The sequence below is a fragment of the Hemiscyllium ocellatum genome, chromosome 9 (assembly GCF_020745735.1).
Source record: "Hemiscyllium ocellatum isolate sHemOce1 chromosome 9, sHemOce1.pat.X.cur, whole genome shotgun sequence".
NCBI classification, from domain to species: domain Eukaryota; kingdom Metazoa; phylum Chordata; class Chondrichthyes; order Orectolobiformes; family Hemiscylliidae; genus Hemiscyllium; species Hemiscyllium ocellatum.
Genome location: NC_083409.1, coordinates 104,436,861 through 104,453,352, shown reverse-complemented (window position 1 = coordinate 104,453,352; position 16,492 = coordinate 104,436,861). Strand labels below are relative to the sequence as shown.

The following is a 16,492-nucleotide window of genomic DNA, read 5'->3' as shown; positions in this document are numbered from 1 at the left end:
GTTCAGCCAGTGCCCCTTGTGCTTGCTGACCAACACAGGCACTCAAGTCCAGCAAACCTCTCATTAAACATTCGCTGCTTTCTTTTTCACTCCCTCCAACGCCTCAACCCCTCCCTATCTCCGACATCTCCTCCAGCCCTACGACCCTGTGAGGTCTCTGACCTCCTCCACTTGTACTTCCCTGGTTTTAATCAGCCCACCATCTGTGGCTGGGTTTCCAATCCAATGCTCTGGAATTCTCTCTCCCGGGACATCTCTACCTCCCTTTCCTGTGCACCTTAAAATCTAGCTTTAAGTCACCCCTTCTATTATCACCTTATGTGACTTGGCAGCAATTTCTGTGTGGGTTAGCCTTGCATGATGTTCCATTGTGTTAAAAACACAAGATGTCATTGAGGACCAGTACAGAAAAATTAGGAGCATGACCCCTCCCACCCCAAATTAACAGTATAGAGAAATAGTCAGAACGTTCAGACTAGACAGTCAATACAGCCTCTCTGATTACCTCTGGGCTGCAATTATAAATTTAGCAAGCTGCCAGCAGCCATCTGTTAGCAGATAGCAGGGATTCCTGGGCACCATGTCCAGTTTCTTAAATAGACTCAGAATGCCTTTCCTGCTTTTGTTATTTGATTCTTGCTTGTTAAAAATTAGCTTTTAAGATGCAGGCAATGCTGGCAGCACCAGCATTTATTGCCTGTCCCTGGCTACCTACTTACAACTGAGAGGCAAGGGATCGTGTGGTGCAGAGATACTATCCACACCTCGAGGTTCAAGCTCCACCTGTGCCAGATATGTGTTATAAAATCTCTAAACAACTTGATTAGGAAAATATCTACAACTGGGAGGCTCACTTAGCCACTACTGTCTCGCAGCATTGAGCCAACCTTGTTTTTTGGAGTTACTTATGGATATTGGTGGCTAGCTTCTCTTGTGATGATGCTTCTCCCTGAACAAGCTTATGTTGTCCTTGCATGTTTTTTAGGAGGGGTCATAAACACAGATTTTCCAGGAGGTCTGGTTTAGGCAGGCTTTAGGCCAGTTTGATTATAGCTAACAGGTACTGCCTCAGACCAAAGGTTTTAAGGTTTAAACAAAATACTTGTATATTGAAAGGGGAGCGGCCAGTTCTCCCAGTTCAGCTTTCCTCTGGTTTTGGGTTTTAGCAGTCTTGCTGTTCAGAGACGCTAGTCAGTTTTTGAGGCTGCTGGTCAAAGAAACAGCTACATGGAAGAGGGTGTTCCATACTGAATCTCTCTCTCTGTCTCTCTCTCTGTCTCTCCCCTCCCCCCATCCCCCGGTTTTCTCCTGTAAGACCCTGTGTTTGATTGTAGCTTTTTTGCCAACAGTGTTTATGGGGATGTTGCAAGTATCTGAGGTAGCATCATTAAGTTGGGATAGTCTGGTGGGTTTTTAAGTAGTTAAGTTATTCTATATTCTGTTCTCTTGTGTTTGTGTTTTATTTGGTAATCTTGCAAAGACATTGCTTTGTTTAAAACTAAGTGTTTGGGCCACCAAATCACTCCTGGAATGTCCACTTTACATCTGCTTAAACAACTTGAAAAGTTATGGTCTGGCCTACTTTCTTGAAATGTTTTGAGGGGGTCTGATCCATAACATCCTTTCTGGAGAGTATTACTTCAGTTTTTACAACAGTAGGGCTAATGTAGCCACTTTTACTGAGAGTCACTTTTAATTTCTGAGACCAGGTTTTAAAAACTGACTTCTAATTCTCAACCTGTCATTTATGCTTCCCTGGATTATTATATAAATTATACTGTGGATGCTGGAAATCTGAATCAGAAAACGCTGGAAAAACTCAACAGATCTGGCAACATCTGTGGAGAGAGAAACAGAGTTAACATTCTAAGTCTTCAGGGTGTAGGTTTGCTCGCTGAGCTGTAGGTTTGATATCCAGACGTTTCATTACCTGGCTAGGTAACATCATCAGTGGTGACCTCCATGTGAAGCGAAGCTGTTGTCTCCTGCTTTCTATTTATATGTTTGCCCTGGATGGGGTTCCTGGGGTTTGTGGTGATGTCATTTCCTGTTCGTTTTCTGAGGGGTTGATAGATGGCATCTAGATCTGTGTGTTTGTTTATGGAGTTGTGGTTGGAATGCCAGGCCTCTAGGAACCAATACAACCCATGGACAAAATGTCATCTACAAAATTCCATGCAAGGACTGCCACAAACACTACATAGCACAAAGAGGAAGAAAGTGAGCCACCAGGATACACAAACACCAGAAGCCACAAACAGGATACACAAAAAGACACGACCCTCACTCCCTCATAGCCCTACACACAGATGAAAAAAAACACCATTTCGACTGGGACAACACATCTATCCTGGGACAGGCTAAGCAAAGACATGCCAGAGAATTCCTAGAGGCCTGGCACTCCAATCATAACGCCATAAACAAGCACATAGATCTAGATACCATCTATCAACCCCTCAGAAAACGAACAGGAAATGACATCACCACAAACCCGAGGAACCCCATCCAGGACAAACATATAAATAGGAAGCAGGAGACAACAGCTTCACTTCACTTGGAGGTCGCCACTGATGATGTTACCTAGCCAGGTAATGAAACATCTGGATATCAAACCTACAGCTCAGCGAGCAAACCTACACCCTAAACCTCAACCTGAGGGACAAACCTTGCAAAAAATTGCAAAAAGTGTTCCTCAGAAGTCAGTTCTGTGTTTGGGTTATTAGTTCAGTCACATAATCACAACACTCACTGTATAATAAGTACTTTGGAACATTTTTGTTTCGACTTTTGGTTATATTAGGTGCAGTTAGGCTACCTTAAAATTCCAACTAACTGGACAACGTAAACCACTGCTTATTGGAAGTTGCCAGATGAGGCAGTGACAGAGGAGAATGAAAATTTTAATGTGGCTCAGACCTTTGGTATAATGAAGTTCAAGGTATGTTTCATTGTATTTAATGGCTGTGTAAATATGGCAAACTAAAAGATAAAGTCAGAGTCCTACCAGACCATCAGACTACTCTCACATTAGAGCAAACACATTAGGTGGTGGTTTAACCTGAGGGTCACTATGCCTCAGGTGAGGGGGAGAGACTGGGAATGAGAATACTTTATGATAATCTCAGCCAGTGCAGAAATGAACTCACTTTAATAACATCACATCGTATTGCAAACCAGCCATCCAGGCCAAGTGACCTGACCTATCTAACGTAGGAGTGAGCTTAATTACTGTTGGAAAAAAAATGACTTGTTTCGGAGTTTCTCCATCTCGCACAGTTTCAACACTGTTTGGTGAGTTAACTTTGGCCCTAAACCGTGGGTGGGGGGTTCCATTTACATGAAAAATGATAAAATCAAAAGAAATAGCGATTGTAGGATTGCTGGTTAGTGAAGGGCTTGGTGGTACCAGAAAATAAAGGAAGGAACAGAATGTGTTAATGTCAGATTGTACTAAGGAAGCATAAAATTGCAGGGCAACTCAATAACTGAACAAACTTAGAGGCTTTTTATCTTATTGAATTAAGCATTCAGAATGAATTATTTTTGATCAGTTGGGTCAATGGACTGAAGAGTGACAGATGGAGTTTAATTTGGATAAATGAGAGGTATCACATTTTGGTAAAACAAACAAGGTTAAGACTTATACAGTTAAAATTAGAACCTTGGGTGGTGTAGAACAGAAAATCCTTGTGTTTCAGGTACATAATTCTTTGAAGTTTGCATAACGTAGAGATAGGGTGGTGAAGAAGGCACTTAGCATGCTTGCCTTCATTGCTCAGACCTTTGAGTATTGGAGTTGGGATGTTACATTGAGGTTATACAGGACAGATGTTAGTGAGGCAGCTTCTGGAATACAGTGTCCAGTTCTGGTTGCTCTGTCATAGAAAGGATATTAATAAGCTGGAGAGGGTTCAGAAACAATTTACCAGGATGTTGCCGGGGACAGAGGGCTCGAGTTATAATGAGAGGCTGGGACTTTTTTCACTGGAGCACAGGCCATTGTGGGGTGACTTTATAGAGGTCTATAAAATCATAACGTGTATAGATCAGATGAATGGCAAGTGTCTTTTCCATAGGTAGGTGTTTCAAGGCTCGGGGGCAAATTTTAAGGTGAGAGGAGATAGATTTAAAGACAACATGAGGGACAATTCCTTTTTACACAGACAGTAGTTCGTGTGTGGAATGAATGTCCAGAGGAAGTGGTGGATGCAGGTACAGTTATGACCTTTAAAAGACAATAAATACATGAATACAAAATGGTTGGAGGGATATGTGCCAAGCGCAGGCAGGTGGGACGAGTTTATTTGAGATTGTGGTCGGCATGGACTGGTTGGACTGCTTCCATGTATGACTCCATGGGAGATAAACTGATAGTGCAAATCGAGATAAATCAAAGTCACAAGGACTTTGAATGACTTAAAGAGGGGGTTGGGGGAGAAGGCTCAGCAGAGGTTATTAAAGTTTCCAGAACAAGTAATAGGGAAGACAGTGTGGAAGAGGTCAGGAATCTATCCACAGGCTCAGCAGATAATGGGCGGCACGGTGGCACAGTGGTTAGCACTGCTGTCTCACAGCGCCAGAGACCCAGGTTCAATTCCCGACTCAGGCGACTGACTGTGTGGAGTTTGCACGTTCTCCCCGTGTCTGCGTGGGTTTCCTCCGGGTGCTCCGGTTTCCTCCCACAGTCCAAAGATGTGCGGGTCAAGTGAATTGGCCATGCTAAATTGCCCGTAGTGTTAGGTAAGGGGTAAATGTAGGGGTATGGGTGGGTTGCGCTTCGGCGGGTCGGTGTGGACTTGTTGGGCCGAAGGGCCTGTTTCCACACAGTGAGTAATCTAATCTAATCATAAGGGGATGGCTATGAGAAGGGGATGGGTAGCAGTTAATGTTTAGCAAAGAGATGGCAGATGGAATGCAATGTGGGAAAGTGTGAGATTGTGCACTTTAGTTAGGAGAACCAAGACATAAACTATTTTCTAAATAGGGAAAGAGTTCAGAAAGCTGATGCACAAAGGGACTTGGGATTAGTTCAGGATGCTTTAAGGGTTAACGTGCACGCTCAGTTGGCAGTTTGGAAGGCAAATGCAGTGTTAGCATTCATTTCCGGAATACAAGAGTAGGGATGTGGTATTGAGGCTGTATAAAGCTTAGGTTCAACCATTTATTGAATAGGGAGGGCCCCATATCTAAGGAAAGAGTGGCTGGCCTTGGAGGGGGTCCAGAAGAAGTTGACAAGAATGATCCCAGGATGAAGGGCTTGTCTTATGAGGAGGGGGTTGAAGATTCTGGATGAGGGGGAAATCTGATTGAAACTTATAGAATACTGAAAGGCCTGGATAGAATGAATGTAGAGAAGATGTTTCCACTAGCCAGAGAGACTAGGACCCAAGGGCACAGCTTCAGAGTGAAGGGATGACCCTTCAGAACTGAGGTGAGGAGGAATTTCTTCTGCAAGAGGATGGTGAATCCCTAGGACGCATGGCCTCCGCTGCCCTCTGTGGCAAAGTCTTTGAGTGTTTTTAAGATATTTATAGGTTCTTGATTAGTAAGGGGATCAAGGGTTACAGGGAGAAGGCAGGAGAATGGAGGTTAAGAAACATATCAGGCATGATCGAATGGTGGAGCAGACTCAATGAGCCAAATGGCCTAATTCTGCTCCTAGTCTTGTGGCTGAGCTGTTGTCATGAAAAAAGCAACAGAGAGGTATAGGAATACATTCAAATATTGCATATTAGAACAAAAAGTCTGGGTACTTGGCAAACCTGTGTCCTTGTTGGGATTGCACGGTGGCCTCACAGCACCAGGGACCTGGGTTTGATTCCAGCCTCAGGTGACTCTCTGTGTGGAGTTTGCACATTCTCCGCATATCTGCGTGGGTTCCTCCCACAGTCTAAAGATGTGCAGGTTTGGTGAATTGCCCATGCTAAATTCCCCATAGTGTTCATGGGTGTGCAAATTAGGCACATTAGTTGGTGGCAAATGTACAGAGCTAGGGTAGGGGAATGGGTCTGGGTGGGTTACTCTTCGGAGGGTCAGTGTGAACTTGATGGGCCAAATGGCCTGTTTCCACACTGTAGGAATTCTATGGTTCTCTGTACTTTTCAGCATCATTTGCTCCTGTATTACAAGTTCTTGTGATTGCTTGCAAATTGGCACTCTTCTGCTTGCACACCTTGTCCTAATGTGTGCAAGATGAAAAATAATGTGTCTCTTTTCAGAGCCGTTTAGACTTTCAAGTAGTAAAGGTAAAGGAGTAATGATGGATGGAGGTGGGGCCCAGCGAGAGAGGGAGAGGGAGAGAGACAGAAAGAGAACAGCAGGTGGGCAGGCAAAGAGATAAATTATAGGGAGCCAGGGAGAAAAAAAAAGAGTGATAATAGGAACCACTGGTGGGTGAAAATGGCTTGGTTGTGATGAAAGCAAACCATGTGATGACAGGAGAAAGTGAGGAAGCATCTTCTCCACATTCATTCTATCCAGGCCTTTCAGTATTCTATAAGTTTCAATCAGATTTCCCCCTCATCCAGAATCTTCAACCCCCTCCTCATAAGACAAGCCCTTCATCCCGGGATCATTCTTGTCAACTTCTTCTGGACCCCCTCCAAGGCCAGCCACTCTTTCCTTAGATATGGGGCCCACCCTATTCCAAAAATGGTTGAACCTAAGCTTTATACAGCCCCAATACCACATCCCTACTCTTGTATTCTGGAAATGAATGCTAATACTGCATTTGCCTGATGAAGGGCTTATGCCCGAAAGGTCGAATTTCCTGTTCGTTGGATGCTGCCTGACCTGCTGCGCTTTTCCAGCAACACATTTTCAGCATGTGATGACAGGGCCTGGTGTGTTGGTGTGGGGAAGGACATGGGAGAAGGCACTCAAGCTTAAAAGTTATTGAACTTGGGATTAAGTCCAGAAGGTTACAGTGATTGCAAACAGAAAATGAGGCGTTGTTCTTCTAGCTTGTGCTGAGCTTCACTGGAGTAGTGCAGCAAGCCTCAGATAGGGATGTTGGCCAGAACAGGGTGGCATATTAAAATGGCAGGCAATTTGAAGCTCAGGGTCGTATTTGCAGACTGAACATAGGTGTTCTGAAAAGCAGACTATGCTTTGTCTCCCTGGTGTAGAGAAGAGCACATTGTGAGCAGCGAGTATAACAGACAAGATTGGTTGAAGTGCAAGCATTGCACTGCTTCACCTGCAAGCTGTGTCAGGGGTGTCGGATAGGAGGGGGCAGGAAATAAACGGGAAGGGGAGTGGACCAGGCTGTCCCAGAGGGAATGGTCCTTATGAAAAGCTGACAAAGGGAGGGGAGGAAAATTGTGTCTGGTGGTGACATCTCACCGGAGGTGGCAGAAATGAAGGCCCATGGAGTTCGTGGTGAGCTACTGGTATGAATTTAGGATTGGCTGTCTGACAGAAGGCAGAGAGTTGGGATAAAAGGTTCTTTTTCGGAATGGCAGCCGGTGACAAGCGGTGTCCTGCAGGGTTCAGTGTTGGGGCCGCAGCTGTTCACATTATATATTAATGATCTGGATGAAGGGACTGGGGCCATTCTAGTGAAGTTTGCCGATGATACGAAGTTAGGTGGACAGGCAGGTAGTACTGAGGAAGTGGAGGCTGCAGAAGGATCTAGACAGTTTGGGAGAGTGGTCCAGGAATTGGCTGATGGAATTCAACGTGAGCAAATGCAAGGTCTTGCACTTTGGAAAAAAGAATAAAAGCATAGACTACTTTCTAAACAGTGAGAAAATTCATAAAACCAAAGTACAAAGGGATCTGGTAGTGCTAGCTGAGGATTCTCTAAAGCTAAACATGCAGGTTGAGTCCGTGATTAAGAAAGCAAATGCAATGTTGTCATTATCTCAAGAGGGTTGGAATATAAAAGCACCGTTGTGCTACTGAGACTTTATAAAGCTCTGGTTAGGCCCCATTTGGAGTACTGTGTCCAGTTTTGGTCCCCACACCTCAGGAAGGACATACTGGCACTGGAACGTGTCCAGCGGAGATTCACACGGATGATCCCTGGAATGGTTGGTCTAACATACGAGGAACGGCTGAGGATCCTGGGATTGTATTCATTGGAGTTTAGAAGGTTAAGGGGAGACTTAATAGAAACTTACAAAATAATACATAGCTTGGAAAGGGTGGACGCTAGGAAATTGTTTCCGTTAGACGAGGAGACAAGGACCCGTGGACACAGCCTTAGAATTAGAGGGGGTCAATTCAGAACAGAAATGTGGAGACATTTCTTCAGCCAGAGAGTGGTGGGCCTGTGGAATTCATTGCCACAGAGTGCATTGGAGGCCGGGACGCTAAATGTCTTCAAGGCAGAGATTGATAGATTCTTGATGTCACGAGGAATTAAGGGCTACGAGGAGAATACTGGTAAGTGGAGTTGAAATGCCCATCAACCATGATTGAATGGCGGAGTGGACTCGATAAACCAAATGGCCTTACTACCACTCCTATGCCTTATGGTCTTAAATGGTGGCTTTTGACCCTTTTGGGAGGTGGAGGCTGGTGGGATATAGGTGAGGACAAGGAGGACTCTATCAGTGTCCTGGAAGGAAAGGTAGGGGGTGAGGGCCGAAGTGCGGGGCATTTGTCTGACATGCTGAGGGCTCTATTAAACACACTGATGCTAAATCCCGAGTTGAGGAATAAGATGGATATTTCTGAGACCCCCACTCCCACAGAAGGTGTCATTATCAGAACAGAGCTGATCGAAACGGAGAAACTGGGAGACTGGGGTTAAGGGCCACTTAACCCAGAACAGTAACCCTGCTTTCTCTCCAATGATGTTGAGTTTTACCATCAATTTCTGTATTTGTTTCAGATTTCCAGTGCCTGTGGGTCTTTGTTTTTGGGATATGAGGAATTCAATTTGTTCAATATGAGGAGTCAGGCAAGTTAATTATCCACGGATTATTACCCGGTCCATGTGCAAATTGGCAAAGGGAAAGTAAGATTAGACTGACTCAGGGACAGAGGCAGGAGAAAGGGGTTCTGGTTCATGAGGCGCCAGTAATGGGGAAATTGGGGCTGTACTATTGGGATGATTTCCATCTTTTTCATTCATTCATGGGATGTGGCCAGTATTATCTACCAGGCCCACTGTCAGGGAAAGGCCGTCAGCATTCTCAAAGATCCATCCCACCCTGGCAATGTTTTTCTACAACCTCTACCATCGGGGACAAGGTACAGAAGCCTGAACACACGCACCAGCCGGTTTTGAAACAGTTTCTCCCCTACTGTTGTTAGAATACTGAATGGACTCAAGCTCTTAACATTCGCCTGTACCTGTGTCTTTGTTTTTGCCTGTTTACCTATTATTTACTACCTATGCTACTTAACTCTGTGATCTGCCTGTATTGCTCGAAAGAGAAAGCTTTTCACTTTGCCTCAGTACACATGACAATAAATTCAATTCAAATTCAAATTTATTGCCCATCTCGAATTGCCCAGGGGCATTTAAGAGTCAACCACATTGCTGTGGGTCTCAAGTCACATGTAGGCCAGACCAGATAAGGATGGCAGTTTTCCTTCCCTAACATGGTTAGCACTGCTGCCTCACAGTGCCAGGGAACTGGGTGACTGTGTATTTGCAGCTTGCACATTCTCCGTGTGTCTGCGGGGGTTTCCTCCAAGTGCTCTAGATTCCTCCCACAGTCCAAAGATGTGCAGGCTAGGTGGATTGGCCATGCTAAATTACTCATAGTATCCAGGGATATGCAGGCTGGGTGGATTGCCATGGGAAATGGGGAGTTACAGGGAGAGGCTGGAGGGCTGAGTCTGGGTGGTTTGCTCTTCAGAGGGCTGGTGCAGATGTGAAGGGCCGAATGGCCTCTATCTGCACTGTGAGGATTGTATGATTAAAGGACGATAGTGAACCAGATGTTTTGTTTTATGACAATTGAGAGTGGTGACCATTAGGCCACTGTTTGAGGAGCCCCATTATGAGGGAAGTAGAGAGATTTTTAACTTATATTGTTGGGCATGGAACCAAATTTGGGAAAATCTGGTAAACTAAAAAGTAAGGCAAGGTAAGAGACAAGATATAAATACAAGAAATCATAACAGATTTTAACAGAAAAGGATAGCAAATACAAATTTAACAATAAATAAACAGATAAGGCTTGGGATTACAGAAATAACGAAAGGACCAACCTTAAGGCTCTGTATCTGATCGTACATGGCATTCCAAACAAAATGGATGAACGGATAGAACAAATCAAAATAAGTAAGTATAACCTGACAGCCATTACAGAGACATGGCTGGAGGATGAAGAAGATTGGGACTTGAATATTGAAGGGCACTTGACATTTAGGAAGGATTGGCAGCTAGGAAAACCTAGGAGTGGAGGTTCTATTAATTAATGCTATCTTAGCACAATAGCGGGAGATGTCTAAATTTCAAGAAATAAAGTAAAAGCATCTTGGGTAGAGATGAGAAATGCTGAAGATAAGAAGTCACTTGTAGGAGAGGTGCACTGGTCCCCTCAGAGTAACCACATGGTAGGATAGAGTCATAGAGATGTACAGCATGGTTGGAGAACATTAGAAGATATAATAAGCTTCTTAGAAAGATACGGTAATGATCATGAAGGCTTTTAACCTACATATAGAGTAGGAAATCAAATAGGCAAAGGTAGCTTGAATGAGGAGTTTATAGAATATTTTCAGGTTAGTTTCTGAGCCAAATAGAAGGCAGGCTATACTGGGTATAGTATCTTGCAATGAGAAAGATTTAATTACTGATTTTTTGGCAAATCAATGTGACCATCAACAGACTGAATTTTATATTCAGTTTGAGGGAGAGAAGAATGGGGCTAAGACTAGGCCTTTTAAACTTTTAAAGGGCAATTATGAAGGATGCAATCAGACCTAGCTAAAGTGAATTAGCAAATTAGGTTACCAGGTAGGTCAACAGAGATACAACAGCAGACATTTAATGGGATATTTCAGAATATACAGAATAGTTACATTTCAAAAAGAAAGAAAAATTCCAAGGGAGAACCCACTATCCAAGGTCAAACAAACAAGTTAAAAATCACTTCAAACTTAAAGAAAAAGCCTATAATTGCACAAAGATGGGCGACAGGTCAAAAGACTGGACATTATACTGAATAGTAAATAATAACTTAGAAGAGGGAAAAATTAAAGCCTGTGTGAAAAGTAGAAAAATATAAAAACAAGCAGTGTTTCTAAACATTAAGAAAAGTTAACAGAGCAAGCATTAGTCCTACAGAAAGTCATTTTCCATTATTAATTTCTCAAACACAAAGATTTATGGATGAAATGAACAAGTATTTTTCATCAGGATTCAGTGGAGAGGTTACAAGAAACATCCCAGTAGTAGCTGCCAATATGGAAAGTGAAGGGAGGCACAGAGAGACACATAGAAACACAGAGTAACACAGGGAGAGACAGAGAGACAAGGGGAGACACAGGAAGACAAACAGAAACACAGTGACACAGGGAGAGACAGAGAGACAAGGGGAGACACAGGAAGACAAACAGAAACACAGAGTAACACAGGGAGAGACAGAGAGACAAGGGGAGACACAGGGAGAGACACAGAAACACAGTGACACAGGGAGAGACAGAGGGAGGCACAGGGAGCAGAGAGAGAGAGAGAGAGAGAGAGAGAGAGACATAGGGAGACACACAGAGTGACACAGGGAGAGACAGAGAGACAAGGGGAGACACAGGAAGACAAACAGAAACACAGTGACACAGGGAGAGACAGAGAGACAAAGGGAGGCACAGGGAGCAGAGAGAGAGAGAGATAGGGAGACAGAGGGAGGTACAGGAAGACACACAGGAACACAGAGTGACACAGGGATACAGAGGGAGGCAGAGAGTGACACACAGGGAGATAGAGGGAGAGACACAGGGAGAGAGAGAGAGAGAGAAAGAGACAGGGACACAGAGGGAGACAGACAGAGAGACACAGGGAGACACAGAGAGATAGAGAGAGAGACACACAGAGATAGAGATGGAGACACACTGGGGGACACTAAGGGAAACACCGAGGGACCTTCTTTAAATGTTGGGAGATAAAGTCAATTGAATTGTAGAGAGGGGTGCTGCATGCATTCGGAACGTACTCACTTCAGCCGCTGAGACAAAAGAGTCTGTCGATGCGATGCTGGTGGTGTCTCTCAGACAGAAGTCTTCGGTATCTCTGACTGTGATGTCAGTTTCCCTGTCTGTATAAACAGGAACAGTCAGATTGGATCTGAGCATTTACACAAGCAAGCTGCAGTGATGCAGACTACAATACAACTCTTCAGTTTACTTTATTGACCAGGATATGAGTGTCACGGACAGGTCCAGTGTTTATTATCCATCCCCAATTGCCCTGGAGAAAGTGGTGATGAGCTGCCTGCTTGAACCACTGTAATCCATTTGTTATATTTATGGCCATTCAACCTTTGAACTTGTCAAAAGGAGAAAGTGAGGTCTGCAGATGCTGGAGATCAGAGTCTAGAGTGTGTTGCTAGAAAAGCACAGCAAGTCAGGTAGCATTCGAGGAGCAGGAAAATCAATGTTTCGGGCCGGAGCCCCTCATCAGGAATATCTGCTCCTTGGAATTCCTGACCTGCTGTGCTTTTCCAGCAACACACTTTTGAACTTGCCCTGCCAATCAATTAATTCATGGCTGATCTGCTTCCCTAAACTTGCTTTAATGTCAAGACATCAACATCAAATAAAGACCAAGCAATGTAAAGTTGTCTACTCAAATTGGACCTTGAGTATCGCTGCACCATGTCAAACCAGTCACCCTACCCAGTCAAATATTCTTTATCAGCCAAAGGACCATAAGATCGTAAGCAACGGGAACAGGAATAGGCCATTTGGCCCATCAGACCTAATAGGCCATTCAATAGGATCATGGCTCAATCCAATTTCCTGCCCTTTCCCCATTACTCTTCATTCCCTGACTGGTCAAGAATTTATCTATGTCTGCCCCCTCTTGCAAGGAGATCCAAAGGCTCATAACCCTTTGAGAGAAGAAATTTCTCCTCATCTCTATCTTAAATCCCTAAGAGACCATGGCCTTTAGTCCTAGATTCTCCCATGAGGGGAAACATCCTCTCAGCATTTGTCCTGTCAATGCCATTAAGAATGTCAAATGTTTCAACAAGATCACCTTTCATTCTTCTAAATTCAAATGAGTGGAGTCCTAACCTGTTTAAACTTTGCTCATAAGACAATACCTCCATCCCAAGGATCATCCGAGTGAATCTCCTCTGAACTGCCTCCAATGAAATGACATTTTTCCTTAAATAATGGGACCAAAACTGCTCACAGTGCTCCAGATGTGGTCTCACTAGCATCTTCCCTACTCTATACACCAACCCCCTTGAAATAAGGGCCAACATTCCTTTAAGAGAAAATGAGGACTGCAGATGCTGGAGAGTTAGAGTCGAAAAACGTGGCACTGGAAAAGGCATAGCAAGTCAGGCAGCATCCGAGGAGCAGGAGAGTCAACATTTCAGGTATAAACCCTTCCTTCCTACTTACCTGCTGCACCAGTGCGCTAGCTTTCTGTGTTTCATGCACAAGTCTCTCCAACTCCATTTGCATTGCAGCTTTTTCTCCAGTTGCAAGATTGTTATAACTAATAAATGAAAGATTTAATCGATTCAAAACTGTCTGCATGATGTTTTCTACCTGGCAAAGGAGATTTATCCGTCATGATTGGAGACTCCAGGCCATTCAAAGTACAGGTTGTTTCCCAGAGGAGTCTGAATAGCGAATTGGTAAATGGGAGGCGCACAGTTGAGAGAAGGTTCAATCAAAGAAATTATGGTGGTTGAAATGGATTTCAAAGGGCAATACTTAACTTGCCTTTGAACCAACTGAGCAATCCTTCCAGTCAAATCAAACTGCCAATGTACGTAAACCAGGTGGGGGCAATAACTTCTAGCCTTCATCCCAAGAAATAAATAGGTTGTAAACTAGTCTTGTGTGATATTGTCAGAGGCTGGGGATGCAGTGACCTTGTACCCTTTTCAATAAGAGAAAGGAAGACTCACATCATTCATTGGTGTTTACAGAATATACGCATAGAAACCCATACAATTCTGAGAGGATTAGATGGGGTCAATGCTGGAAAGATATTCATTCCCATTGACCGGGGAGATCAACATCAGGGGTCATAGTCCAAAGATATAGGGGGGCCATTCAAGCTGAGATGAGGAGAAATTTCTGAGGAAGGGCCCCTGGACCCGAAACATTAACTCTGCTTTCTCTCCACAGATGCTGCCAGTCCTGCTGAGTTTCTGTTTTTGTTTCTGATCTCCAGCATCTGCAGTCTCAGACCCACACTGACCCCTTGGAGGAATACCGCACTGACTCTTGGAAGGAACACTAATGTTGACTTGGATGGTACGGCAGCTCAACAGGTAGCAGGGACCCAGGTTCGATTCCACTCTTGGGTGACTGTGTGAATTTTTACATTCACCCTGTATCTGCATGGGCTTCCTTTGGGTGCTACGGTTTTGTTTCGAAATGTCTTCACCCAGAGAGTGACAGGAAACCACAGAGGTCAAAACACTGAATGTTTTAAAGAAGGAGTCAGATTTCATTCTTCGTTCTAAAGAAATCAAAGGGCATGGGGTGACAGTGGGAACAGGGTATGAGTTGGATGATGAGCCATGACCATATTGAATGATGGAGCAGACTTGAAGGGCTGAATAGTTAATTTTTGATATTTTCCTACTTCCTATGTTTCTATATTTACATAGCACCTTCCAGTTTACATGCCGTGAGGTCATTTTGTTTTTAAGTGTAGTCACCAGTGAAATGCAGCAGCTAATCATTACGCTCAACTATATCCTACACTAACAATATCACAACAACCAAATAATCTGTTTTTTATGACATTAATAAAGGGATAAATATTGGCCAGATCACTGTGGGAAAACTACCCAACCACAACTCTTCTTTGAGCTGACACCAGGGATGGTACAGTGGCTCAGTGGTTAGCACTGCTGCCTCACAGCACCAAGATACCAGGTTCAATTCCAGCCTCGGGTGACTGTCTGTGTGGAGTTTGCACATTCTCCCCGTGTCTGTGTGGGCTTCCTCTAGGTGCTCCGGTTTCCTCCCACAGTCCAAAGATGTGCAGGTCAGGTGAATTGGCCATGCTGAATTGCCCCTGGTGTTAGGTACATTAGTCAGAGGGAAATGGGTCTAGTAAAAAATGAGGTCTGCAGATGCTGGAGATCACAGCTGCAAATGTGTTGCTGGTGAAAGCACAGCAGGTTAGGCAGCATCTCAGGAATAGAGAATTTGACGTTTCGAGCATAAGCCCTTCATCAGGAATCAAAGGGCTTATGCTCGAAACGTCGAATTCTCTATTCCTGAGATGCTGCCTAACCTGCTGTGCTTTCACCAGCAACACATTTGCAGAGGGGAAATGGGTCTAGGTGTGTACTCTTCAGAGGGTCGGTGTGGGCTTGTTGGGCCGAAGGGTCTGTTTCTACACTGTAGGTAATCTAACTGAGCAAACTGCTAACATCTTATCTGAAAGGCACCAATCTCCAAAGCCCTTGGACCTGCATGGGAACCCAGAATCATGTAAGGACAGTGAGCTACCATTCTAACAACAGCCATCAGATAAAACATACAAAATTAGAGGATTTAAAAACGATGATTTATCAAAATCATCACATCACGAGGGCAATTGCAGGAAAAATTAAATACTGCAGATTCCGGAAAATCTGCAATGAAAGCAGAAAATGCTGGAAATGCTCAGCAGGATGCAACATTATCTGTAGAAAGCAGAACAGAGTTAGTGGGACGATGGTCTGAGTGTTCTGGGTGTCTCAGACCCACATTGACCCCTTGGAGGAATACCGCACTGATTCTTGGAAGGAACACTAATGTTGACTTGGATAGTACGGCAGCTCAACAGGTAGCAGGGACCCGGGTTCGATTCCACTCTTGGGTGACTGTGTGAATTTTTACATTCACCCTGTATCTGCATGGGCTTCCTTTGGGTGCTACGGTCCCCCCCCCCCCACCACAGTCCAGAGCTGGGCGGATTGGCCATGTTAAATTGCCTCAGGGATGTGCAGGCTAGGTGGATTAGTCATAGGAAATGCAGGGCTACAGGCATAGGGTAGGGGGTTGAGACTAGGTGGGATGCTCTTCAGAGGGTCAGTGCAGACTCAATGGGCTGAATGGCCTCTTTCCGCACTGTCGGGACAACAACAAACATTACACCCAATCCTCCAGGTCTCTGACTTTTCATCAGAACAGGGGAAAGATGGAGGTGCAACTGGTTCTGGGCAAGGGATAGAAAGGATGAGGATAAAAGCAACCATCTGTGTTTGGGTGAAAGACAAGACATATTAAATGACAGAAGTGCTATTCTCCCAGGGTCACTGGGAAAATGGGCAAGAAAATAAGAGACAATGTTGTGCCTAGAGCAGGTGTGCTGCTGCCTCTTGAAAGCAAAAATAAGAGTGAAGCC

At 44.3% G+C, this 16,492-nt stretch overlaps 1 protein-coding gene across 1 annotated transcript in view; it reads right to left on the bottom strand.

Moving 5' to 3' along the window:
* miga1 (mitoguardin 1) overlaps positions 1–16,492 on the bottom strand; it is a 112,114-nt gene that overhangs the window by 38,743 nt on the left and 56,879 nt on the right. Inside the window, exon 8 of the mRNA XM_060829613.1 lies at positions 12,118–12,215. Within this exon, the coding sequence (XP_060685596.1) occupies positions 12,118–12,215 (98 nt within the window). The remainder of the gene's footprint in view (positions 1–12,117; positions 12,216–16,492) is intronic.